The following is a 19,370-nucleotide window of genomic DNA, read 5'->3' on the forward strand; positions in this document are numbered from 1 at the left end:
CCTCGGGGACCCGGGTTCGAGTCTGCGCCTGGGTTACATGTGTGTGGAGTTTGCATGTTCTCCCCATGTCGTCCTGGGGTTTCCTCCGGGTACTCAGCCTCAGCATGTTTTTGGACTGTGGGGGGAAACCAGAGTACCCGGAGGAAACCCCACAACGACATGGGGAGAACATGCAAACTCCGCACACATGTGACTCACTTGTTAATTCAGAACATTTATGAAATGCGTAAAGATTTACTCTATATATATATACACACGCACACACATCCACCCATTTTCTGAAATAATTTGTCCTATGCAGGGTGAGAGCGGGTCTGGAGTCTATCCTAGAGGCCATGGATACAAGCCAGGGAACAATCCAGGATGGGGCATCAACCAATCTCAGGGCACACTCACACACACCATTCACTCATTCTTACACACCAATGGATAATTTGGTAACTAAAGTTAACTTCGGCTGTGTGTGGGGGGGGGGACAGATTACTCAGATTAAACCCCAGAAGTGTGAGGCAGAACTACAGTGCCATCCCTAAAAAAGAAAAAGAAAAATATATATATATATATATACACACGCTTGTGTACGTACATACATTTGTATTGCTATCTTTGTGGGGACTCTCCATTCATTTTTATGGGGAAACCTCTACCCCCAACAATTATGACCTTAACCCCTACCCATATAACCTTAACTTACGTAACCAAACAAATTATTATGATTATTAGATACAGATTATTAGATATTTTTTTTTCTATTTTGATTGCATTCACAGATTTTTATCAAATTGAGGTGTATATCATGGGAACACATTTGGTCACCACAATGTGGTAAATACACCCCTTCCTCCCACACACACACACACACACACACACACACACTCCAAACACATACACAAAAAATTAATAAAATCCACTTCAAACATTTTCCTCACTATTGAAATCTATCATACTGAAATTGCTTAACTTGGAACATATTCAAAAACATTTTCAATATTTTTTTTTAAAAAATGTATTCCACATGGAAGAAAATTGTTGTAAAGCAATTTTTGGTTTTCTAAACTCTTGTTTTTAGATATTAAGCCAATCTAAGTTTTTTTCCAATCTTCATTATTGGTGAGAATGGATGGATGGATGGATGGATGGATGGATGGATGGATGGATGGATACGATAACTTGGTATAGAAGATAGAGACCTATGTACGCATTCATATTACCGTAACTCACACTACTGCATGTTGGAACCAATCTACCCATGTTGTGTTTTACCCGGAAGCTTCATTAGTGACACGTAGCTGAACGTACCATTTATTTTACAAAAAAGTTACAATTTAAATTGTATTTAATACTGTGAACTGTGATGTTTTACTTAAATGTATTTTTCTCTAATTAACTTAGCAAGTAAAAAAAATTAATTGAATAAAAAAAAAATAAAGTTATTGTACTACATTAGGAAACCTTTCGGCAAAATCCTGTATGTGTAAGTGGTATGTTCTGCGCCCCTTCCTTTCCTGATACAAACAAGTCTCACATGGTTTAGCTTTGCGATCTTTCTGATTTTACGTTGGTAGTTAACTCAACTATTATCAAATAAAAAAACATAATATGGGGAAGAAAAAGTCCACTGGGAGCGGTGCTGGATTGGGAAGAGCTTTGATAAAAGAGAGAATTTTGGCAGGTCGTGGAGGCAGACAGGGAGATTCTTGGGTAAACTAGCGAGTTTACTAGAGCATCGCCTTTTTCGTCAAAATGTGCTTACTATGTGTTGCCAAACTTGAATTTAATGCAGTCTTTATTTTCGTCTTGATAGCTTCACACAAGTGAATTGAATGACGGCTACGACTGGGGACGTCTGAACCTGCAATCTGTCACAGAGCAAAGTTCCCTGGACGACTTTCTGGCAACTGCAGAGCTCGCAGGGACAGAATTTATTGCAGGTATATGTCTACGGTTTCAAAACCATATTCAGTCAAACCTGGGATTGCGAGTAACTTGGCGTGCGAGTGTTTTGAAAGGAAGAGTGTTTCAAAACTTAATAGAAAAGCATTACCGGAATAACTGCGTAGCAGTGCGAGCGATGAATGTGTTTAACAACAATGCAATGTCCACATTTCGAAATCGAAAAGGAGGCAAAAGCGGCTGTCATTGGATAGGTGCCTCCTTAAAGTCGTACAAAAAGAAAAACATTCCAGTGTGCGAACAGATAGCAGTGACTCCGTTAGTTATAGTGAAAGTCGTCCTAAAAAATAACCCTCCTCTCTCTCGTCTCTCTCACACCATCCACGATTCTTTTCAAAGGTAAAGTGCAGGTTAATTTGTTTTATGTATTTTTACGATATTTTGTATTAATCATTTTTATATGAATATTTCTGGGTTTTTGAAGAAATCATCCGAAGTTCCATTATTTCTAATGGGAAAACTCATTTTCATGTACGAGTGCTTTGGATTACAAGCACGTTTCCGGAACGAATCATGCTCGCAATCCGAGGTTTTGCTGAATATGTATAGTATATTCTTGTTGGCACAGCAGGGGTGTCTTAAAAACGTTTTGTGTTTTCAGAAAAGCTCAATATCAAGTTTGTATCTGCGGAAGCCAGGGCAGGTATTCTTACATCAGAAGAGAAAGAAAGGCTTAAGATTCTCCACGAGGAGAAGAAGCATTTTCTGAGAATACCTCGCAGGTAAACTTAGTAGTACAAGCGTGTATTCCATGTATGCATGTTACAGCCTGCCAACCTTGTTCTTCTCTGCTGTCATTTCATATTGTGTTTCATCACGACTTCCTGTCTTGTCATTTTGAACTGTTTCTGCAATTCAGACCTCACTGGGATGAATACACCACCCCAGAAGCTCTTCAGCAGGCTGAGAGAGACAGCTTCTTAGAATGGAGACGGGACCTAGCACAGTAAGCCCTCTTGTACTGAAACACGTGATACACACCTCTGTTACACAGTGGTACCTCTGAGTTATGGTGTTGTGCTTGCTTCAAAGGCTAGAAGAGGACCAGAAACTGATTCTTACCCCTTATGAAAGAAATCTGGACTTTTGGAGACAGTTGTGGAGAGTCATCGAAAGAAGGCAGGAACAGCAACTTGCAGATTTGTGACTGCTGTTTTGATCAGAATTGATGATTTACACTATGTGTCTATATTATCTGTTTATCCTTAATGCTGGATAAATATTGAATCACCAAATTGTTTTGCCTACAGTGACGTTGTGGTCCAAATCATTGATGCCAGAAACCCCTTGCTGTTTCGATGTCCAGATTTAGTAAGTGTTGTATTTATCCCCTATAAGGTCATCTTACCTCAATGCTCTGAGCTGTTAGCGGAGTTTAGCAAAATTTGGTGTTTCTGTCCTCTCTACCAGGAAAACTATGTGAAAGAGGTGTCAGAAAACAAGGTCAACATGCTTCTGCTGAACAAGGCAGACCTGCTGACATCTGAGCAGCGCAAGGCCTGGGCCAAGTACTTTCAGGACGAAGGTGTTAGAGCAGTATTCTGGTCCGCCGTCGAGGAGAATGCTCGGCTGGAGAAGGAGGAGAAGGTGCTGCACCGAAACATTGTTATATATTTGTGATGTTGTGCCGTTGACTGTGTTTGAACATATGTAGGTAAATTAATAAATAGCGTTTTCAGAAGTTACGTGTAGTTGAACAAGGGCTAATTCATTGCTGTTTATCGCAAGCCTATAAAGAGCTCTGGTTCGGTTCTCACAGGGTGAGAAGGTGGAAGATGAAGGGAATGACAGCAAGGAAGAGAAACCTCTGAACAACAAGGTGGAGAAGGATGAGGGCGAGGAGAAGGGAAGTGAAGAGGAGAGTGTCGTAGACGAAATGGAGGAGTTGGAGTGCTCTGGGGATGACGAGGACTGGCAAACGTGCACGGAGGGATCAGAGAGTGGGGATGAGAAGGAGCGGGAAGATCCAGAACCCAAACAGGCCCACTTTCACAACACAAGTTATCTTCTGCATAGAGACGAGCTGCTGGACGTGTTCAAGGCTGCACACACTGGGCCCCGGCTGAAGGAGGACCAGATCACAGTGGGGCTGGTGAGCTCTCCTCCTCCAGGACATTGCCGGTGGCTTTTCCATGCTGTGACATTCATAGTGGCATCTCTTACAGCCGTTTCTTGTTCCTGGTATAGGTGGGGTATCCTAACGTGGGGAAGAGTTCTACGATCAACACTATTTTCAGAAATAAGGTGGTTTCAGTTTCAGCCACTCCTGGGCACACCAAGCACTTTCAGGTAACTCTTAACAAACTGCTTATGTCTGTGAGTATTATGGTGATGTAAAAGTACTGTTTTCACCAGATTTAAGGTATAAGAGTCTGCATACTTTTTGATTTTAATATCATTGCTAGTATTAGTGAGTTCTTAAGTTATTTTGGGAAAACTGAACTTCATTAAATATGTACAATGTGCCAGGAATGTCATCCAGTATTCCTGTTATTGCTTTTGGGCAAAGCAGTATAAACTGGCTTTCCAATGTGTTTTACACTCATTTTATGCCTAATGACTACTGTCAATTGAGAGCCTGTCTCTGTGTGAAGATGTGCAAATACACACGGTACCATGCAAAGGACTGCCACAGAGAATAATGCTTTCTGTTATTGTGAAATACACCCTCATATTTGTTGACTGGACCACTATCATAACATGTTTGTCTAGTCAGTAACTCATCAAGCTATTTAACTGATTATGTATTACTCAATCGATTAGTTAATTAATTATATGAGCTGGCGGTGAAATTTAACAAATGCATGCAAGGGCTGAGGTGCCCCTCACCAGCACGGTGTTTATCTAGCCACCCAACAAGATATTTGTTACTTTTTGGAGAACATGAAGAATTCTTATACTTTTTTCTTACCATAAATTTGTGTATGTGTGTGTCTTTGTGTGCATGTGTTTAAATAGTAATAAGGGTCTCAGCTTTCATTTGACAGTAGTAATTTGGCAGAAAACAGGTGTGAACCACTTTGGATTCCCAGTTTATGATGCTTTGCTGAAATGCAATACCAGAATCATAAGAACATGTATAATACACTATTTGTAATAAATCATATACAGTGCCCTCCATAATGTTTGGGATAAAGATGCATTTTTCCTTGATTTACTTCTCCACAGTTTAAAATTTCAAATCAAAAAATTAAGATGTGATTAAAATGCACATTCCAGACTTCAGTTTAGTTATTTGAATACGTTTTGGTTTCACCATACAGAAATTACAGCACTTTTTATACAGTCGTCTTCATATCAGAGGACCATAATGTTTAGGACAATTGGCTTCACAGGTGTTTGAATACTCAGGTGTGTTTCATTGCTTCATTAGTGCAGGAATATGACACCTAGGCTTGCTTCAGTCATTTGGAGTCAATAGTTGCTATTGTTCAACATAAGAAGAGCTATGCCAATATGAGTAAAAGAAGCTGAAAAATAAAATAATAAAAAAAAAACAAACAACATTAGCGACATCAGTCAAACCTTGTTATTACCAAAATCAACTGTCTTGAATATCATTAAGAATGCACTGGATGAGCTTAGTGATCGCAAAGGGATGATAAGCCCAGGAAGACTTCCCCTGCTGATGACAGAGGAATCCTCACTATGCTAAAGTCCTATACTAGTGCGAACGGGATTGTGTCCCGGGCCACACTGAAGCACCGCCTACTCAGCTGATGTCCTCATGAGGGTATAAGCACGTACAAACTCATTAAATGTGTGAATGGTATTTAGCATATGGTTTATGTCAGAACGTAAGTTCTTTTAATGTTCGGCAGACTGCATACGGAAGTAATTTATGTGCTTATTTATGTCACGAAAAGGAACTGCCCAAGATCCAAAGCACAGCACCCCATCTGTCAAACGTGGTGGTGGAGGTGTTATAGCTTGTGTTATAGCATGGCTGCCACAGGCGACTGGCACACTTACCTTCGCTGATGATGTAACTGCTGACGGTAGTCACACAATGAATTCTGAGGTGTGTAGAAACATCTGCTCAAGTTTGACTAAATGCCTCCAAACCCATTGGACGGTGCTTCATCCTGCATCAACAGAATGATCCCGAACAAACTGCTAAGGCAACATGGGAGTTTTTGAAAGCTAAAGAAAGTAAAATTCTTGAATGGCCAAGCCAGTCGCCTGATTTACATCCAACTGAGCATGCCTCCCGCCTGCTGAAGAGGAAATCTAATGGGACAAACCCCTGAAACATGCAAGTGCTGAAGGTGGCTGCACAAGGGGCATGACAGAGCATCAGCAGGGAAGATGCTCAGCACCTGCTGATGTCTGTGAGTCGTTGGCTTCAAGCAGTCGTCACATGCACATGCAACATGGCTGCTAGAATATACATACCATCGCTATGTCCCAAACATCATCGTGCGCTGAAAAGAGGGGCACAATATATTAAATGTGTTGTAATTTATACATGGTGAAACCACAATGTACGCAAGTGACTTTGTTAAAATCTGGAGTGTGCAATATTTGATTTGAAATTTTAAACTGTGGAGCAGAGGGGCGAATCAAGGAAACGTGTCATTATGGTGGGCACTGTGTACCTGCTACCCAGATAAACAGCTTTTGCACTAGGCTTGGGCAGTATCATACCTTTTCCTGAATTCCAGACATTTTACCCCGTTATACGGTATTTGACTGTATTTAAAAAATAAGAAAAAGTGAATCATGTAGGCTGCTGTACAGGGTTGTACTAACAGGTGTGTGAATGTTAACACAAGAACTTGAGCGAGATGAACTTGCTGTTGCAGACACTGTTTGTGGATCCAGGCCTGTGCCTCTGTGACTGTCCTGGGCTGGTCATGCCCTCGTTTGTGTCCACTAAAGCTGACATGATCTGCTCCGGGATCCTACCAATCGACCAGATGCGAGACCATGTTCCAGCAATATCTTTGATATCCTTTTACATGTTACTGGGGTATGTGGAGTTTAGTGTTACAAAGAAATTCAGACCACACTTTTTCAGTTTGTACAAGATTTTTTTCTGTCTGCCTGACCATCCATCTATTGGTCTTTTTATTCACCCATCTCTGTCTGTCTCTCCTATTTGTTCTTTTTACTGTAACACTGGGGGAAGACCACTAAAAGTTCACCTTTGATCATTCAGGGGGTGGACAGTAGAAACGCCTAGCAATAGACACAAAACTCATTGCTCACCTTCAGAAGAGCTTCTGTTCATCTTGAAACAGTATCATACAAGTTGAGAATTATGTGTAGTGAGCCATTGGAGGAAAAATGTGGAAATTTACTTTGTATATTTTGTTTTTTTTCTTGTTCCTCTGGGTTCCAGCCCTTGTGGTGGACACAAGCCATTTCTAAATGGCAGTCCTCTTATAAATTCTAACTTTGTGAAACTTCAGATATATAGTTTTTTTGACACTGGCTCACTGAGGTGCTGGTTCAGTCTGTGATTGTTTCTGAGGCTGCAGTGTTTAGCGGATGTTCTGATAAGCATTGCTCAGTCTGTTGGTGAGCCTCGGTTTGACGGCACTTCTTCTCTTTGCCAATTCAGTTTTTCAGTGTCGCCATGTGAGACTGTTCCCCTTGACACATTAACTTTAGTAGTTTTTGTGACTTTGTAAAATGCAATTTGGACACCGGCCTCATTGAAACACTCCTGCATGCCTTGAGTTATTTTGAAAATTTGGTCGTTGATTGTTAGGCCCCCTTATAAGTGACATATTGCCAATTGGCATTCAGCTGAATATGACTCATCTCTGTGTTTTGTAATTGTGACTTAGTTAATCTAAAATTAATATAAAATTTTCATGTAGTATTTGTCATTTTGTGCACCCCCTGTAGGGGGAGCTCCTCCCCATTAATTGTGCAAACTAACATAAAATGCATTTTAAAACCATGAAGTGTGTGTTTGGGCAGTGTGGCATCGCTGTTGTTGACCTGAGGACCTTAACAGCGGTACGTGTGCCAGACTATTCCCCGTCACGTACTGGAAGCCACCTATGGCATCAACATCATCCGCCCGCGGGAGGACGAGGACCCCGAGCGGCCTCCCACGACCGAGGAGCTCCTGACAGCCTACGGATGTAAGGATGCCCTACCCTGCACATCTCAGCTCTTCGGCCAGTCCCTGAGTTTTTTTTTTGCAAGGTTGTTCCGTCCCCGCTCACGTCATCATGCTTTGGGCGGTGTTACAGATATGAGGGGCTTCATGACCGCACACGGACAGCCTGACCAGTCCCGCTCGGCTCGGTACATCCTGAAGGACTACGTCGGCGTAAGTCAGCACCGAGCGCCAGGCCGCCGGCCGAGCGGTAAGAGGGCACAGAGCATTCAAATTAACTGACTCCCTGAAACACAATGGCTGTCGCTCCACCACCAGGGGAAGCTACTCTACTGTCACCCACCTGCCCACATCAGACCTGAGGATTTCCAGCCTCAGCACAGCACGTTCAAGAAGCCAGAAGTGGGGGAGACGCGAGGCATCTCTGCGGAGACGGGCAGGCAGCAGAAAATCAAGAGGATCGAAAATGTGGTGGACAAGAACTTCTTCCATCAGGTATTTGATTTCCTCATTCTCTGTGTTCCATGTCAGTCTCATCTAATGCAAGCGTCTTTGCATCCATCCATCCATCCATCCATCCATCTCCTAACTGCTTATCTGATCGGGGTCATAGGAGGGGGAACTGTAGGCAGCATGGGACACAAGGCTAGGGAACACCCTGCAAATAAAATGGATGCAGGATTATTATTATTATTATTAGTATTAGTGGTCCAAGCATGTAGTGCTGGAACTAATTTGTTTTTATTATTATTACTATTCTGCCTTTATATGAATTAGTTTTCTGTAGCTATATAGACAGTAATGTATGTTTTTTTCTTTCTTTTTTCTCCCAGGACAATGTGAGGGCCCTGACCAGGGGCGTCCAGTCGGTGATGGGCTACAAACCCGGAAGTGGCCTGACTAACCAGGCCCAGCCAGGCTCAGAGCAGGCTGCTGGGAAGCCCTGGAAGAAGCATGGCAACAGGAACAAGAAGGAGAAAGTGCGCAGACTCACTAAGCACCTGGACATGTAGCGGGCTGTTCTCACTGTATATCCACCAACAGCAGTACAAACTGCATTGTAATTCCTTACTGAATGTTATAATTTATGCATTCAAAATATGTATTTAAACTATACTGGGTTACCTTTTGTGCTGCGTCATTTAGTAGAAATGGATCTTTTTGTAAATTGTCTTTCCAATACCTTTGGTAATGAACATTCATTACATTGCAAATGGAGATAAATTAAATTATGAGAAATGTTCATAATTTAACAAATGTATATTGATGCAAATTGGAATTGTTAAAGGGGATTATTTAAAAAGAAATGTTTTTAACTGGTAGGGTGGCTGAGATTTAATAAAGAAATTCCCCTTATGTGTAGCTAATGGTAGCACTGCCTGATTTGGTTCTGGAAACCAGTTAACACTGTAATTCCTTTTAAGTAATTTCTATTTTAAAATCCCGTCTTAAAATGTAACATTTATATTGAGTATAATATGTTGATCTCTGTAAGGTGTAGGAAGAATGATCAGCTATCAATCAGCTAAATTATGTTTGTATAGTACTGCTATATTTGCAATTGCAAATTTCCCTAAACAAGACAAGACTTTTTCTCAGTAGTTTTTCTTTCTCAGCTTACGATATTGATTGGACTACAGTGGCACCCAGTAAGCGTACTGAATACTGACGTGAAGATGTCGAAATCACTGACTTTACCTTTAAAAGCTGCCCCCCCCATCCTCCTGGATCAGACTGGGTATATTCATTGTCTGAAAAGTCTTTCTAAGTTGCTGTTTGTTTATGCCCCAGTAGCTGGTCATCTTGTCCTTCCCTTTCACTTATGGATGGTACCTTTTTAACCTGGTCTAATTTGGGTACGAAGAATCTTGATGACCTCTATGTCACTGCTTTTGCATGCTTTCATCAACTTTCACATAAATTCTCACTTCCCAGGCAGCTTTTTTATATATGTATTTGTAAGCAGCTTCCTTTATAACATTTTCCCTGATTTTCCACTTATCCAATGCAAGAATCCTTTGGATGGTTCCTTTACCAAATTCAATTCTGAAGGGTTCAGTGTCATTTATATTCAGGTTCATTTGCTTTATGAATCCTTAGTCTTCTTAAAAGTTGAAAGTCTTAAAAGTGAGGAGGATTCTGCACAGCTAGAGATGTGAGGGTGGAATTCCTGGCCACCACAGGCAACTTGCATCAGTCCTGAAGTTGCCTTGCTACATGAGCTGCCTTACAAATTGAGGGAATAAATAAAACATAGCATTTGTAGTATCTAAACGCATCCTAAAGAATATTTCCCCACAAAACACCTGGAACAAGGTGACCTAAAAAGCTTTTACCAGCATCCATGACATTGTAGTAAAAGCCTGTCCATCAGCATTTTCCTACCATGGTTTCTATGTGTCAGCTGACCTTCTTCCAGGATGCATGGAGGTAATTCTAGAACGTTCATAATGAGTTAATTTCTTCTTGGTCTCCTCCATGGAGTGACAGATCTTGGGTCTTGATACACGACTTTTAGATCTGAGCTCTGAGTGGTAAAAGAGCTGTAGATACAGTGCTGTCGGTGTTTCTCCTTTTTAATTGTGGTATTTCAAGGAGGCATACAACCTACAGAGAGAGTTATGCAGTACACCAGTCAGTCTAATAACCAGTAATGTGATCTTTCAGTGCCTTACAAGTGAAAAGTTTGATGCGGTGTTTTGGATATAAAGTAGGTATTGTGTAGGTTGTCGACCTTTAATTACGACTGAAATTAGGGAATTGCACGTTATTTAGATTCTTTTTATTAAATCAGGCAGGCACTTGTTTCCGATTAGCACTTTCAGCACTAAGGCTGAAGGTTATACAGTACTAATAAATCCGACAGCCGCGGAAAAAGTAAGAGATCAGTTTATATATTAAAACAAATTTGCATATTTAAAGCCTGGTTTAATCGTCGTTCTGCTGACAGAAGGCTACGATGAGCAGCAGGTTATTTAGAGGGTCAAAATTTAATGAAGTGACATTGAAAGTAACGGGAAACAAGTGCATGTGTGAAATGCTAGGACAGTGTGTGTGTGTATGTGTATATATATATATATATATATATATATATATATATATATATATATATATATATATATATATATATATGTGTGTGTGTGGTATATATATATATATATATATATATATATATATATATATATATATATATATATATATATATGTGTGTGTGTGTGTGTGTGTATGTCCTCTTGGGAAGACTTCTTTTCCAAATGTAGTGTGCGTATAGGTTTTCAATGGGTTTTCATTATTTACTTTAATTTCATATTGGGTTATAAACAAACTATCCCCTAAACTGATACACAGCTTGTGCCAGTTTCTCTGCGATGTTTTGGAAGTACCTATTTTTCTTGAAAGTTTCCTGTACTGAGATCAGTAGTTAACACAAAGAAACGTACTTTATTTAGAGCGTCGATCCTGTATAGTGTATTTATTTAATAAATGTTGCAGATAACTTTTTTGTTTTAGATAATTGTACAGGCCATCTCGAAAGCCACCTGACCGGCTTCATTTTCAATGTAACTTTAACCTAATTGGTCGCATGTTTCTAGTGTCGATTAAGGTGCCTTGACCTCGAGTTGCTTTTATGATATTTTGCTTGCATATGCTTAAATTATGATGCTTTAAGATGGGACCCCTAAAGCAGTCCATTGAAATACCAAATACGACAACGAGATATTTCCTTGGCTGGACTTCATGGCTCGACCCTGAATTTACAACATGCTTTTTTGAGCCACTTTTTTGCGTACCTGCTGTATTATGTTGTTTATCTGCGATACTTCTAGCAATTGCGTATTTCCTGTAAGTAACCACGTTTTCTTCTTTTTCTCGATAATTTAAGTAAATAAACAAAGTATGTCGTTTGATATATATTTGCATAGACTATAATCTAAGAATTATGCAAAGCGGTCCTCGGATTGATTTTTCCCGTTCGCGTTAGGCTGATTTGTAAGGACTGTGTGACGAAGCGCAGCAGCTCCGCAGCCACGGCCGCCTGCGCCCTTTACTGCCTGCTTGGGAACTTAAGCGGCGCCGTAGGGGCTCTGCTCTCTAACCAGCTGCTCATGCAGGTATCATGCAGGACTCTCTTTATTAATATACTTGCTTTTAAAAATGCATTATCGTATCCTGTTAGTGAATAGATTTATAGTGCGTGAAATTTAGTATTACTGTTTAACCTGCTTTAAGGTGACAGGACGTCATTATCTAACTTCCTATTCATATAAAAATGTATAGTTTATCGTGGCTTCACGTGCAGTTTGTTGTAGGCGTGTTGTGCTGGTAAAGTGTTAGCTTTGACAGGGTTCATTGGGTGCCTATTGTTACCATTAAGCTTTTTACATCACGTGTTCCCGGCCTGGATAAATGATTAGAAGATGGATGACAGATGGATTCATCCTGTTATAGATAATGTTAATTAGGCATTTTAGGAATGTGTTTTTCATTATGCATGCCAGATAATGACAGCATATAACTGGATTTTGGTTTGAAAACAGTATATATTTGACCTTATTTCTATCTACAGTTTCCATTTCCAACTACTTTTGTCAGCTTAGCAGTGTTAAAGAAAATTAGAATTTCCAATATGTTTTTTTTTTCGACCACGGGGCATCCGGAACTGTAATGGCTAACGTGCTATTTCTCTTTGCATTTTTCATCCTGCGTGCCAGATGGCGATGGGTGTATTCATGACAGGACTGGATATTGTTCGTTTCATGTTTTTCTACATTCCCGTTTGTCTGTGCAAACATTCAAAGAGCGGTGAGTTATGATAGGCACCTGCATTTACAGTTGTAGATACTGTTTATGGTGCAAAATGTTTTCTTAAATATGTAAAGCTAATAGACCTGCTGTCATATTGTGTTTAAATCTGCTGGAGATGCCACAGTATCATTCCATCAATGCTGAAGTAGTGAGACATTGTAATAGTAACTCCTCTAGACCGTCTATTACGGGAACATCTCAATTACTACTCTGGCTGCTCATCTCATCTCTGATATGTGAATTTTTAAGTGGTTTGTCTGTTTATGTGTGTGTGTCTATTTTTATTATTTGTTGTTTTACTTTGTACAGCGCTTTGGTTAATAAAGGTTGGTTTTAAAGTGCTTTTAAATAATTTTACTTACCTACTTACTTTCTTATTAGCTCATAGCTGTTCGTCTTCATGTCCTGAATGCCTTCTGTGCTTCGCTTTGATTTGAATAGTTCTCTTATATTCTAGCTATGGTTGTGTTTCTTACATTTTGCTCCAATAGTACTTTACACTTATTTATTACTCACTGGAAGCTCAGCCTAGTTGCACTTAAGTTTTGCTGACACCTTGACAGCACATATGTTTGCAGTGCAACTTGAACATTGGTTTGGAGAAAAGTGTCAGCGAGTTAAAGTATGTGGAGGTTTCAGTTCACGTTTCTAACATATTTTCTTCTTCTGGTTGCTGTCTCTGCCTTTGTCAAAGATGACTCTCCTAACTTCCTTGCATCCTTGCCTTTAGCCAGAAGGATTAAAGTGGTGGTAAGGAAGAGACGTCAAAGCTTCCTGCTCGTGAGCTTCCCCATGGTTCTGGGGGCCTGGCTCTACTTGTGGCCTCGTGTGACCTGTGGCCCTTTGGCTGAAGCTCAGCCACAGAGACGCCTTCTCGGAATATCTCCACAGGTGAGTAGGATGCTGCGTTTGTGTACAGGAGGTTGCTGGCTCATGACCTGTGGTCAGCATAACGATTTTAAGCAAGTCCTTTGGACCCCAGTCGCTTGAGGGACTGCCGGACCCTGTTCTCAAACCTTACCAGCATTTTGCTTTGGACAAAAGCATCTGCTAAATAAATTAATGTGAATGAGTGCTGCCATCTTGTGGAGACCCTGTGGTGGCCGTTCCTGATGAGACTATGCTTCATTTGTGCTGTGATATTTATCACCATATTTTTCACTTTATCATCATATCATACTTCCCTCCTGGAGCAGGACAATGGAGAAATCCTGGGTTACACTCTGGGTCTACTTTCCTGCATCATCGGCTGGACCTCCAGGCTTCCTGCTGTAACTGAAGCAGTGAGTTACCCCGGTAACCCTAACAGCTTCACTGTCCTGGGAGAGTTAGTGATGGAGATCTGGTCAGCATATTCCTGTTTCAACTGTCTTGTGGACTCAAACGGGTGCCACTTTCCAATAAGGCTCCCTTTTGCCACTTTGAAACTATAGTAACTTGTTAATAGAGCTGGGTAATATCACATTAGATAGGAACAGCCCAGCAGCCACAACATCTTTTAAAAGAGGAGATCTTATGGATAAACAAGATGGTGCGGAAGCTGCTGGAATTGCTGAAATGGGAGAGTAGTGTTGACGTGGAGTACACTTCTGTGCGTGCCGCTGCAGTTGTTTTGGGATTGTTTGAGAGTGTCTGTGTGCTTGTGTGCTAATACGGTTTACGTGGGTGGCTGTTTTTTTTTAATTTATTTTGGTCGCCAAAAGTGAGGTGCAGCTGCGGGTGTCAGGTGAGCAGCGTTTTCTGTCCGTGGGGTAGTATTATCTAACATCGGTAATGTTATGTTGGTAATATTGATGAGCCCTACTCATTAATTAATTCATTTATTTTTAAGAAAGGTTATATCTTCTTTATAAGTGTCTTGATGAATTACAGATAGCGTAACTAAGAACCTGATTACAGAACATTCAAAAACCATTTATAAGGGTAGTCTTATTGGAAAGTGGTCCCCCCAGCCTGGGCCTTGCCAGACGGTTCCACATTTTTTTTATCACTGGAGCTGGGAGGGAGCAAAAACATGGATTGTCTGTGGATTTCCAAGGACCAGATTGGTAAACACGGATTTAGACATTCAGGTGGTCCTGTGCATACAGAGCTGTCTGATGGCTTTTCAGCACCAAGGGATGACTGGCTCGACCATTGAAATTGGTTCTGGAGTGCTATGTGTCCTGGCCGGTGTACTGTATGCCTCTGCAGTCCTCCTCTATGACACTCATCTGGAGCCTGTCGTGAAGGCAATGCCTTGGATACTGACCGCTGCTGGATGTGCGGCCTTTGATGCCATTGTATCCTTCCACTATGTGATGCTTTTGAGTGCCGTATGGTCTATAGGGGACAGTAACATGACTTCTGGCAATGGGCCTGACCTACAGTTCTAAAAAGAAAAGAAAATTTGGTCTGATACAAACAACCGCTGACATAAGTAAATGAAACCCTTGTTTTGGAACAATCATAGTATTTCATAAATCAGTGTTTTCTGTGTCATTTCATGCTCTGTTGTCCAAATATAAAATCTAAATTGACGATCTTGGCTGAAAACGTTATATGTTGTATTTTGTCTAACCCTGGCACTCCAGATTGTTGCGCTGTCCTGCTACAGGAGGTGGACAGGATGGAAATCTTTGAGCCAATATCCCAAATTGAATTCTGCAGAGACACAAGCCCTACTGGGGAACTCTACCCCACGTAGGCCCAGAACAACAGCCTCAGCAAGCCTGCGAGTATGCAGCAAACGGCACCCTGGCCCCCCATCATCCCCCCACCCCACAATCCCGCCGCTTTCACCTGATTACTGTATTGGTCCAGATGCTTGGTCTTCGCCTCATTCTCCTGCATGTTCTTGATCTCGCATTACTAGCTAACAAATGCTTTGAATATCCCTTCTTATCTTTGCCTTTCTGTAAGGGATTAAGTCACACTCCTCTTCAGGATCTATCAAGCAACAGAACTCCAAACAAGCCTGAAGTCGGACAATATATTGATGTGACCGTTCCACCAACAAGAAAGGTTTTCTCTGTCAGGGCAGGGGAGCAGCTTCTCTTTGCTATTATGCGAAATAAAATGCTTTCCACATTTTAGATGATGAACTAAGAACTGGTGATGTCACAGTGTAGATATTCGACATACGTTTCATCCAAAAATATTTGCATTCCAGATCTGTTTGAAAGAAGTGAAGATTTCCAGGGAAGGTCAGTGTGGGAGTCAGACCCTGAAGAGGATCAGGGTGGTGAGAGTGGACAGTCCGCGCTCCTCTGACGGCTCCTCAGACACGTCATCTGTCAGCTCCGACCTGGAGGTCAGCACCATTGGCCGCAATAACTTTGTCCCTTGTTATGTCTCAGAGCACGCTTAAACCCAGTGATTGTTAACATTTCATTAAAGTGCAGGAGCATAGCTTTTATGTTAATCTAAATAGTATCTTAGCATGGTAAGTTTTTGTGTAGAGAAAGGACCGAAGTTGCAATTCCACATTGTTTCAGTAGGTGGAAGTGCTGTGCAGATTTTGAGCTTATGGTTGCTTGCTGCTCTATACCCTGCTAATTTTCTGTTTTAATAATGATTTAATTTGGTCGTGTGGCAAAACGGTGATCGCTGCAGCATCACCACCCATACGAGTTCGTGTTGCTAAAATTACTTAGATTGCATTAATATAGTTTGCGGCTGTTTTTGCCGTATGGTATACTGTTTGGTAGCCTATAAATGTGGCTGTAACTGTAGCATGTTTATGCTGAAATGTCAGTAAATGATACACAGGGAGCTATATTGTATAGCGCTGAGGTATGGTAAATGCAGATGTGCTAAACGTCTGAGATCTGTTGTGTAGGGCAGCTGTTGCACTGTGGCTTTGGGCCATCCCCCCCCCCCGCCCCCGTTCCTGGAAAAAGCAATCAACGGCAAACACCACTGAGGTTAAAACAAAGGGAAACGGCACAGAACAAATACTATTGTGCTTTAAACAATACACTAAACAGGAAAAAGTGAATGTTCCCATTGATGTGTGTGAAAGAGCTGTATCCGGAAACCTTCTGTCAGGCATTTCAGTATTAGGAAAGTCTTCTAATAATCATCGTTTCCTTCTAGTTGGTGTGGTGGGGGTACGAATGCAGGCTATTGTACCCTAGGGTCACGAGTTTGGGCCTCAGGGGAGGCTCTGCATCCTACATGCTCCAGCAAGTAGCTTCTCTGCAGTAACCGCAAGGGAAATTAGCCAGTTTAAATGAAATGAAATGTGCAGATCACTGAAAATCAGAATTGTTTAATTATATAAGTAAAGGGCTTAATATGCACTCCCCTATGTGTATAACACTTGCAAAGGTTTGAGTACGGAAATGGCTCGGCTGTGAATACCTATCTAAGTACCTAACCTTTAGCTTGGACTTTAAGATCAAGTTCATTGTCATTATGTAAGCTAATTTTACTTTTGTATAATGTGTAACCACTCTATGGAGTGACTAACATTGTAGCATTGTATTTCTCTGTCTGCATTGAGTGCTCTTGAGGAGTCAGTGACTTGTCAGGGGTGGGCTTTACGATCTATTTTACAGGAAGGTCATGTGATGAGGAAAACAGTTGATTGTGTGGAGAAAATGCCCTCGAAAGAGATTGTGAATTTATCATTTACAGTGTAAAGTGCAAACACTGCGAATGGTTCACTAGCAGGAATAAATGATTGCGATGAAGAATTTGCATGTTATGTTTAAATAATGACATTTGAAAGCAAGTTATGTATTTCAGTGTGCATTTTGAAGTCTTCTGAAATGTTTATCTCTGATCCCAAGCTTTCCATTCATCTGTGAACAGTGTGGAAGTGGCTCTGGATTGTTTCTGAACTTGTTATAATGAGGTGGGGAGTAAGGGATAGAGGCAAGACATTTGTACTGTGGCAGAATTATTGCGCTGTTAAAGATCTGCGATTACAAGGTGGGGAGGCCCAGCCGTTCTGGGGTGTGGGTCATACAGGGGAAGCACTCCACGGTGCAGCTTCAGAAACGATTTTCAGTAAAATGCCTAATTCTTGTAGAACAGAAATGTTTACCATAGCTGATCAAATAGTCACTGCTACTCATGTGCAGCTTTTATGTTTGGATCATCTGATTTACTGTCTACTGTTTTATATGACACAGTTAGTGCTTGAACTGCCAAATAAGAACACAGGTTGTATAGAATCGCACAGAAATTTTTGGTGTTATTTTCTGCACCTCTAACCCTCATAACTGACCTAAAACAAAATATGGAAAGTAAAATAAGTAAAATTTGACTTTCTCATTTGTTAATAATGTAAGTAATGTAAGTCAATGATCCTTTTTTCCTATTTGGCCTTATACTCGAGTATATTATGCAAAGAATGATTCGATTTTTAAAAGTTAGTTTGGCATGATTTGCTGATGGGTTTATCGTGGGAAAGGCAGCTTGCGTACCAGCTACCTCACCAGGAGTCCCAGATACAGTACCAGTGATGTCTGTCTCACCTGTGCTAGTCTGTTTTTAGCATGCGACTTGTATCTGTAATGTGTGTGAATCCATTTTTTTCCCCGCCAGTGGGATTTTGAAGATGCAAATGCCCAATGGGGAAAAATACAGAAAGAGCAAGAGAGCTGTGAAGCTTTCTCTCTCTGCAAGTGGACGATGCTGTCAAAAGCAAAGCCTGATGCCGATCCCAAGCAGCCATGCGAGGGGAAGAGCCCCAGCACCCAGCAGGATCACTGACAGAGCACCAGGACGTGGCTGAACACCAACAATTGTTACACTTTAACTATAGGCCTTACTGTCTGGGGAAAATGAACTGTTTTCTGTTTTTTTCAGATTCTCTGTATGCTAAATCTGCATGAAGAATATTGTTATTATTTCCTTATAAAACATGAGGCAGTGAGGAGAGAAGTGCACAGTAAATACAGAAACCTTTACCAACATGGATTTATTCATGTGTAACCCACAACAATTTTGAATGACTAGCTCTGAATCTGCCCCAAAGTGCTGGACCTCAAGCTGTTTCAGGATCAACTGGTTAAGCTAGACTTAGCTAGCTAGACTCCATCTATGTGTCCATCCATTGTCTTACTGCTTATTCTGGTCAAGGCTGCAGGGCTGTCAGATACCATTTAATCACATTCTGTTTGATACACTCAGCTCATCCTAATTCTATTAAAATATAAGGTTAAAAATCTGTCTGTGATCTTATTTTTGTGATACAGACTTCAATGATGAAAAGTGCATTAGGAGCAATGTGAACCAATCCATCCATCCATTTTCCAAACCGCTTATCCTACTGGGTCGCGGGGGGTCCGGAGCCTATCCCGGAAGCAATGGGCACAAGGCAGGGAACAACCCAGGATGGGGGGCCAGCCCATCGCAGGGCACACTCACACACCAGTCACACATGAGCACCTACGGGAAATTTAGCAACTCCAATTAACCTCAGCATGTTTTTGGACTGTGGGGGGAAACCGGAGTACCCCACGGAAACCCCACAACTAAATGGGGAGAACATGCAAACTTCACACACATGTGACCAAGGCGGAGACCCAAACCCGGGTCCCAG

The 19,370-nt window shown here is 41.2% G+C and overlaps 2 protein-coding genes across 3 annotated transcripts; both read left to right on the plus strand.

Annotated features, from left to right (window-relative positions):
* Window positions 1-1,487: 1,487 nt before the first annotated feature.
* lsg1 (large 60S subunit nuclear export GTPase 1) lies at window positions 1,488-9,391 on the plus strand. The gene is made up of 14 exons (XM_048977674.1): window positions 1,488-1,701; window positions 1,805-1,931; window positions 2,555-2,675; window positions 2,813-2,899; window positions 2,986-3,072; window positions 3,204-3,264; window positions 3,364-3,540; window positions 3,713-4,045; window positions 4,141-4,242; window positions 6,759-6,902; window positions 7,928-8,051; window positions 8,163-8,242; window positions 8,348-8,524; window positions 8,863-9,391. Exons 1-14 carry the CDS (start codon window positions 1,600-1,602, stop codon window positions 9,040-9,042), a joined length of 1,902 nt encoding a protein of 633 aa, XP_048833631.1. The 5' UTR covers window positions 1,488-1,599; the 3' UTR covers window positions 9,043-9,391.
* A 2,186-nt stretch (window positions 9,392-11,577) lies between these two features.
* Window positions 11,578-18,974, plus strand: tmem44 (transmembrane protein 44). Of its 2 annotated transcripts, none has more exons than XM_048977675.1 (10): window positions 11,578-11,872; window positions 12,012-12,141; window positions 12,742-12,832; window positions 13,566-13,726; window positions 14,032-14,118; window positions 14,947-15,117; window positions 15,409-15,552; window positions 15,737-15,853; window positions 15,987-16,127; window positions 18,371-18,974. In XM_048977675.1, the coding sequence occupies exons 1-10, from the start codon at window positions 11,700-11,702 to the stop codon at window positions 18,536-18,538; spliced, it is 1,383 nt and encodes a 460-aa protein (XP_048833632.1). In that variant the 5' UTR covers window positions 11,578-11,699; the 3' UTR covers window positions 18,539-18,974. The 2 variants fall into 2 exon arrangements, with proteins under 2 accessions (XP_048833632.1, XP_048833634.1); XM_048977677.1 differs by having other exon boundaries at window positions 15,737-15,838.
* Window positions 18,975-19,370: the final 396 nt, after the last annotated feature.

Source organism: Brienomyrus brachyistius, chromosome 15, assembly GCF_023856365.1.
Source record: "Brienomyrus brachyistius isolate T26 chromosome 15, BBRACH_0.4, whole genome shotgun sequence".
Taxonomy (NCBI): Eukaryota; Metazoa; Chordata; class Actinopteri; order Osteoglossiformes; family Mormyridae; genus Brienomyrus; species Brienomyrus brachyistius.

Bases quoted from the DNA above. Each gene is read 5' to 3' on its own strand.
- lsg1 (XM_048977674.1), top strand. From the start codon at position 1,600: ATGGGGAAGAAAAAGTCCACTGGGAGCGGTGCTGGATTGGGAAGAGCT. The intron at 3,073-3,203 runs GCAGGAACAGCA...TTTTGCCTACAG, and splicing joins TGGAGAGTCATCGAAAGAAG to TGACGTTGTGGTCCAAATCA. The intron at 8,525-8,862 runs GTATTTGATTTC...TTTTTCTCCCAG, and splicing joins ACAAGAACTTCTTCCATCAG to GACAATGTGAGGGCCCTGAC.
- tmem44 (XM_048977675.1), top strand. From the start codon at position 11,700: ATGGGACCCCTAAAGCAGTCCATTGAAATACCAAATACGACAACGAGA. The intron at 12,833-13,565 runs GTGAGTTATGAT...CCTTGCCTTTAG, and splicing joins GTGCAAACATTCAAAGAGCG to CCAGAAGGATTAAAGTGGTG. The intron at 15,854-15,986 runs GCAGGGGAGCAG...TTTGCATTCCAG, and splicing joins GAAAGGTTTTCTCTGTCAGG to ATCTGTTTGAAAGAAGTGAA.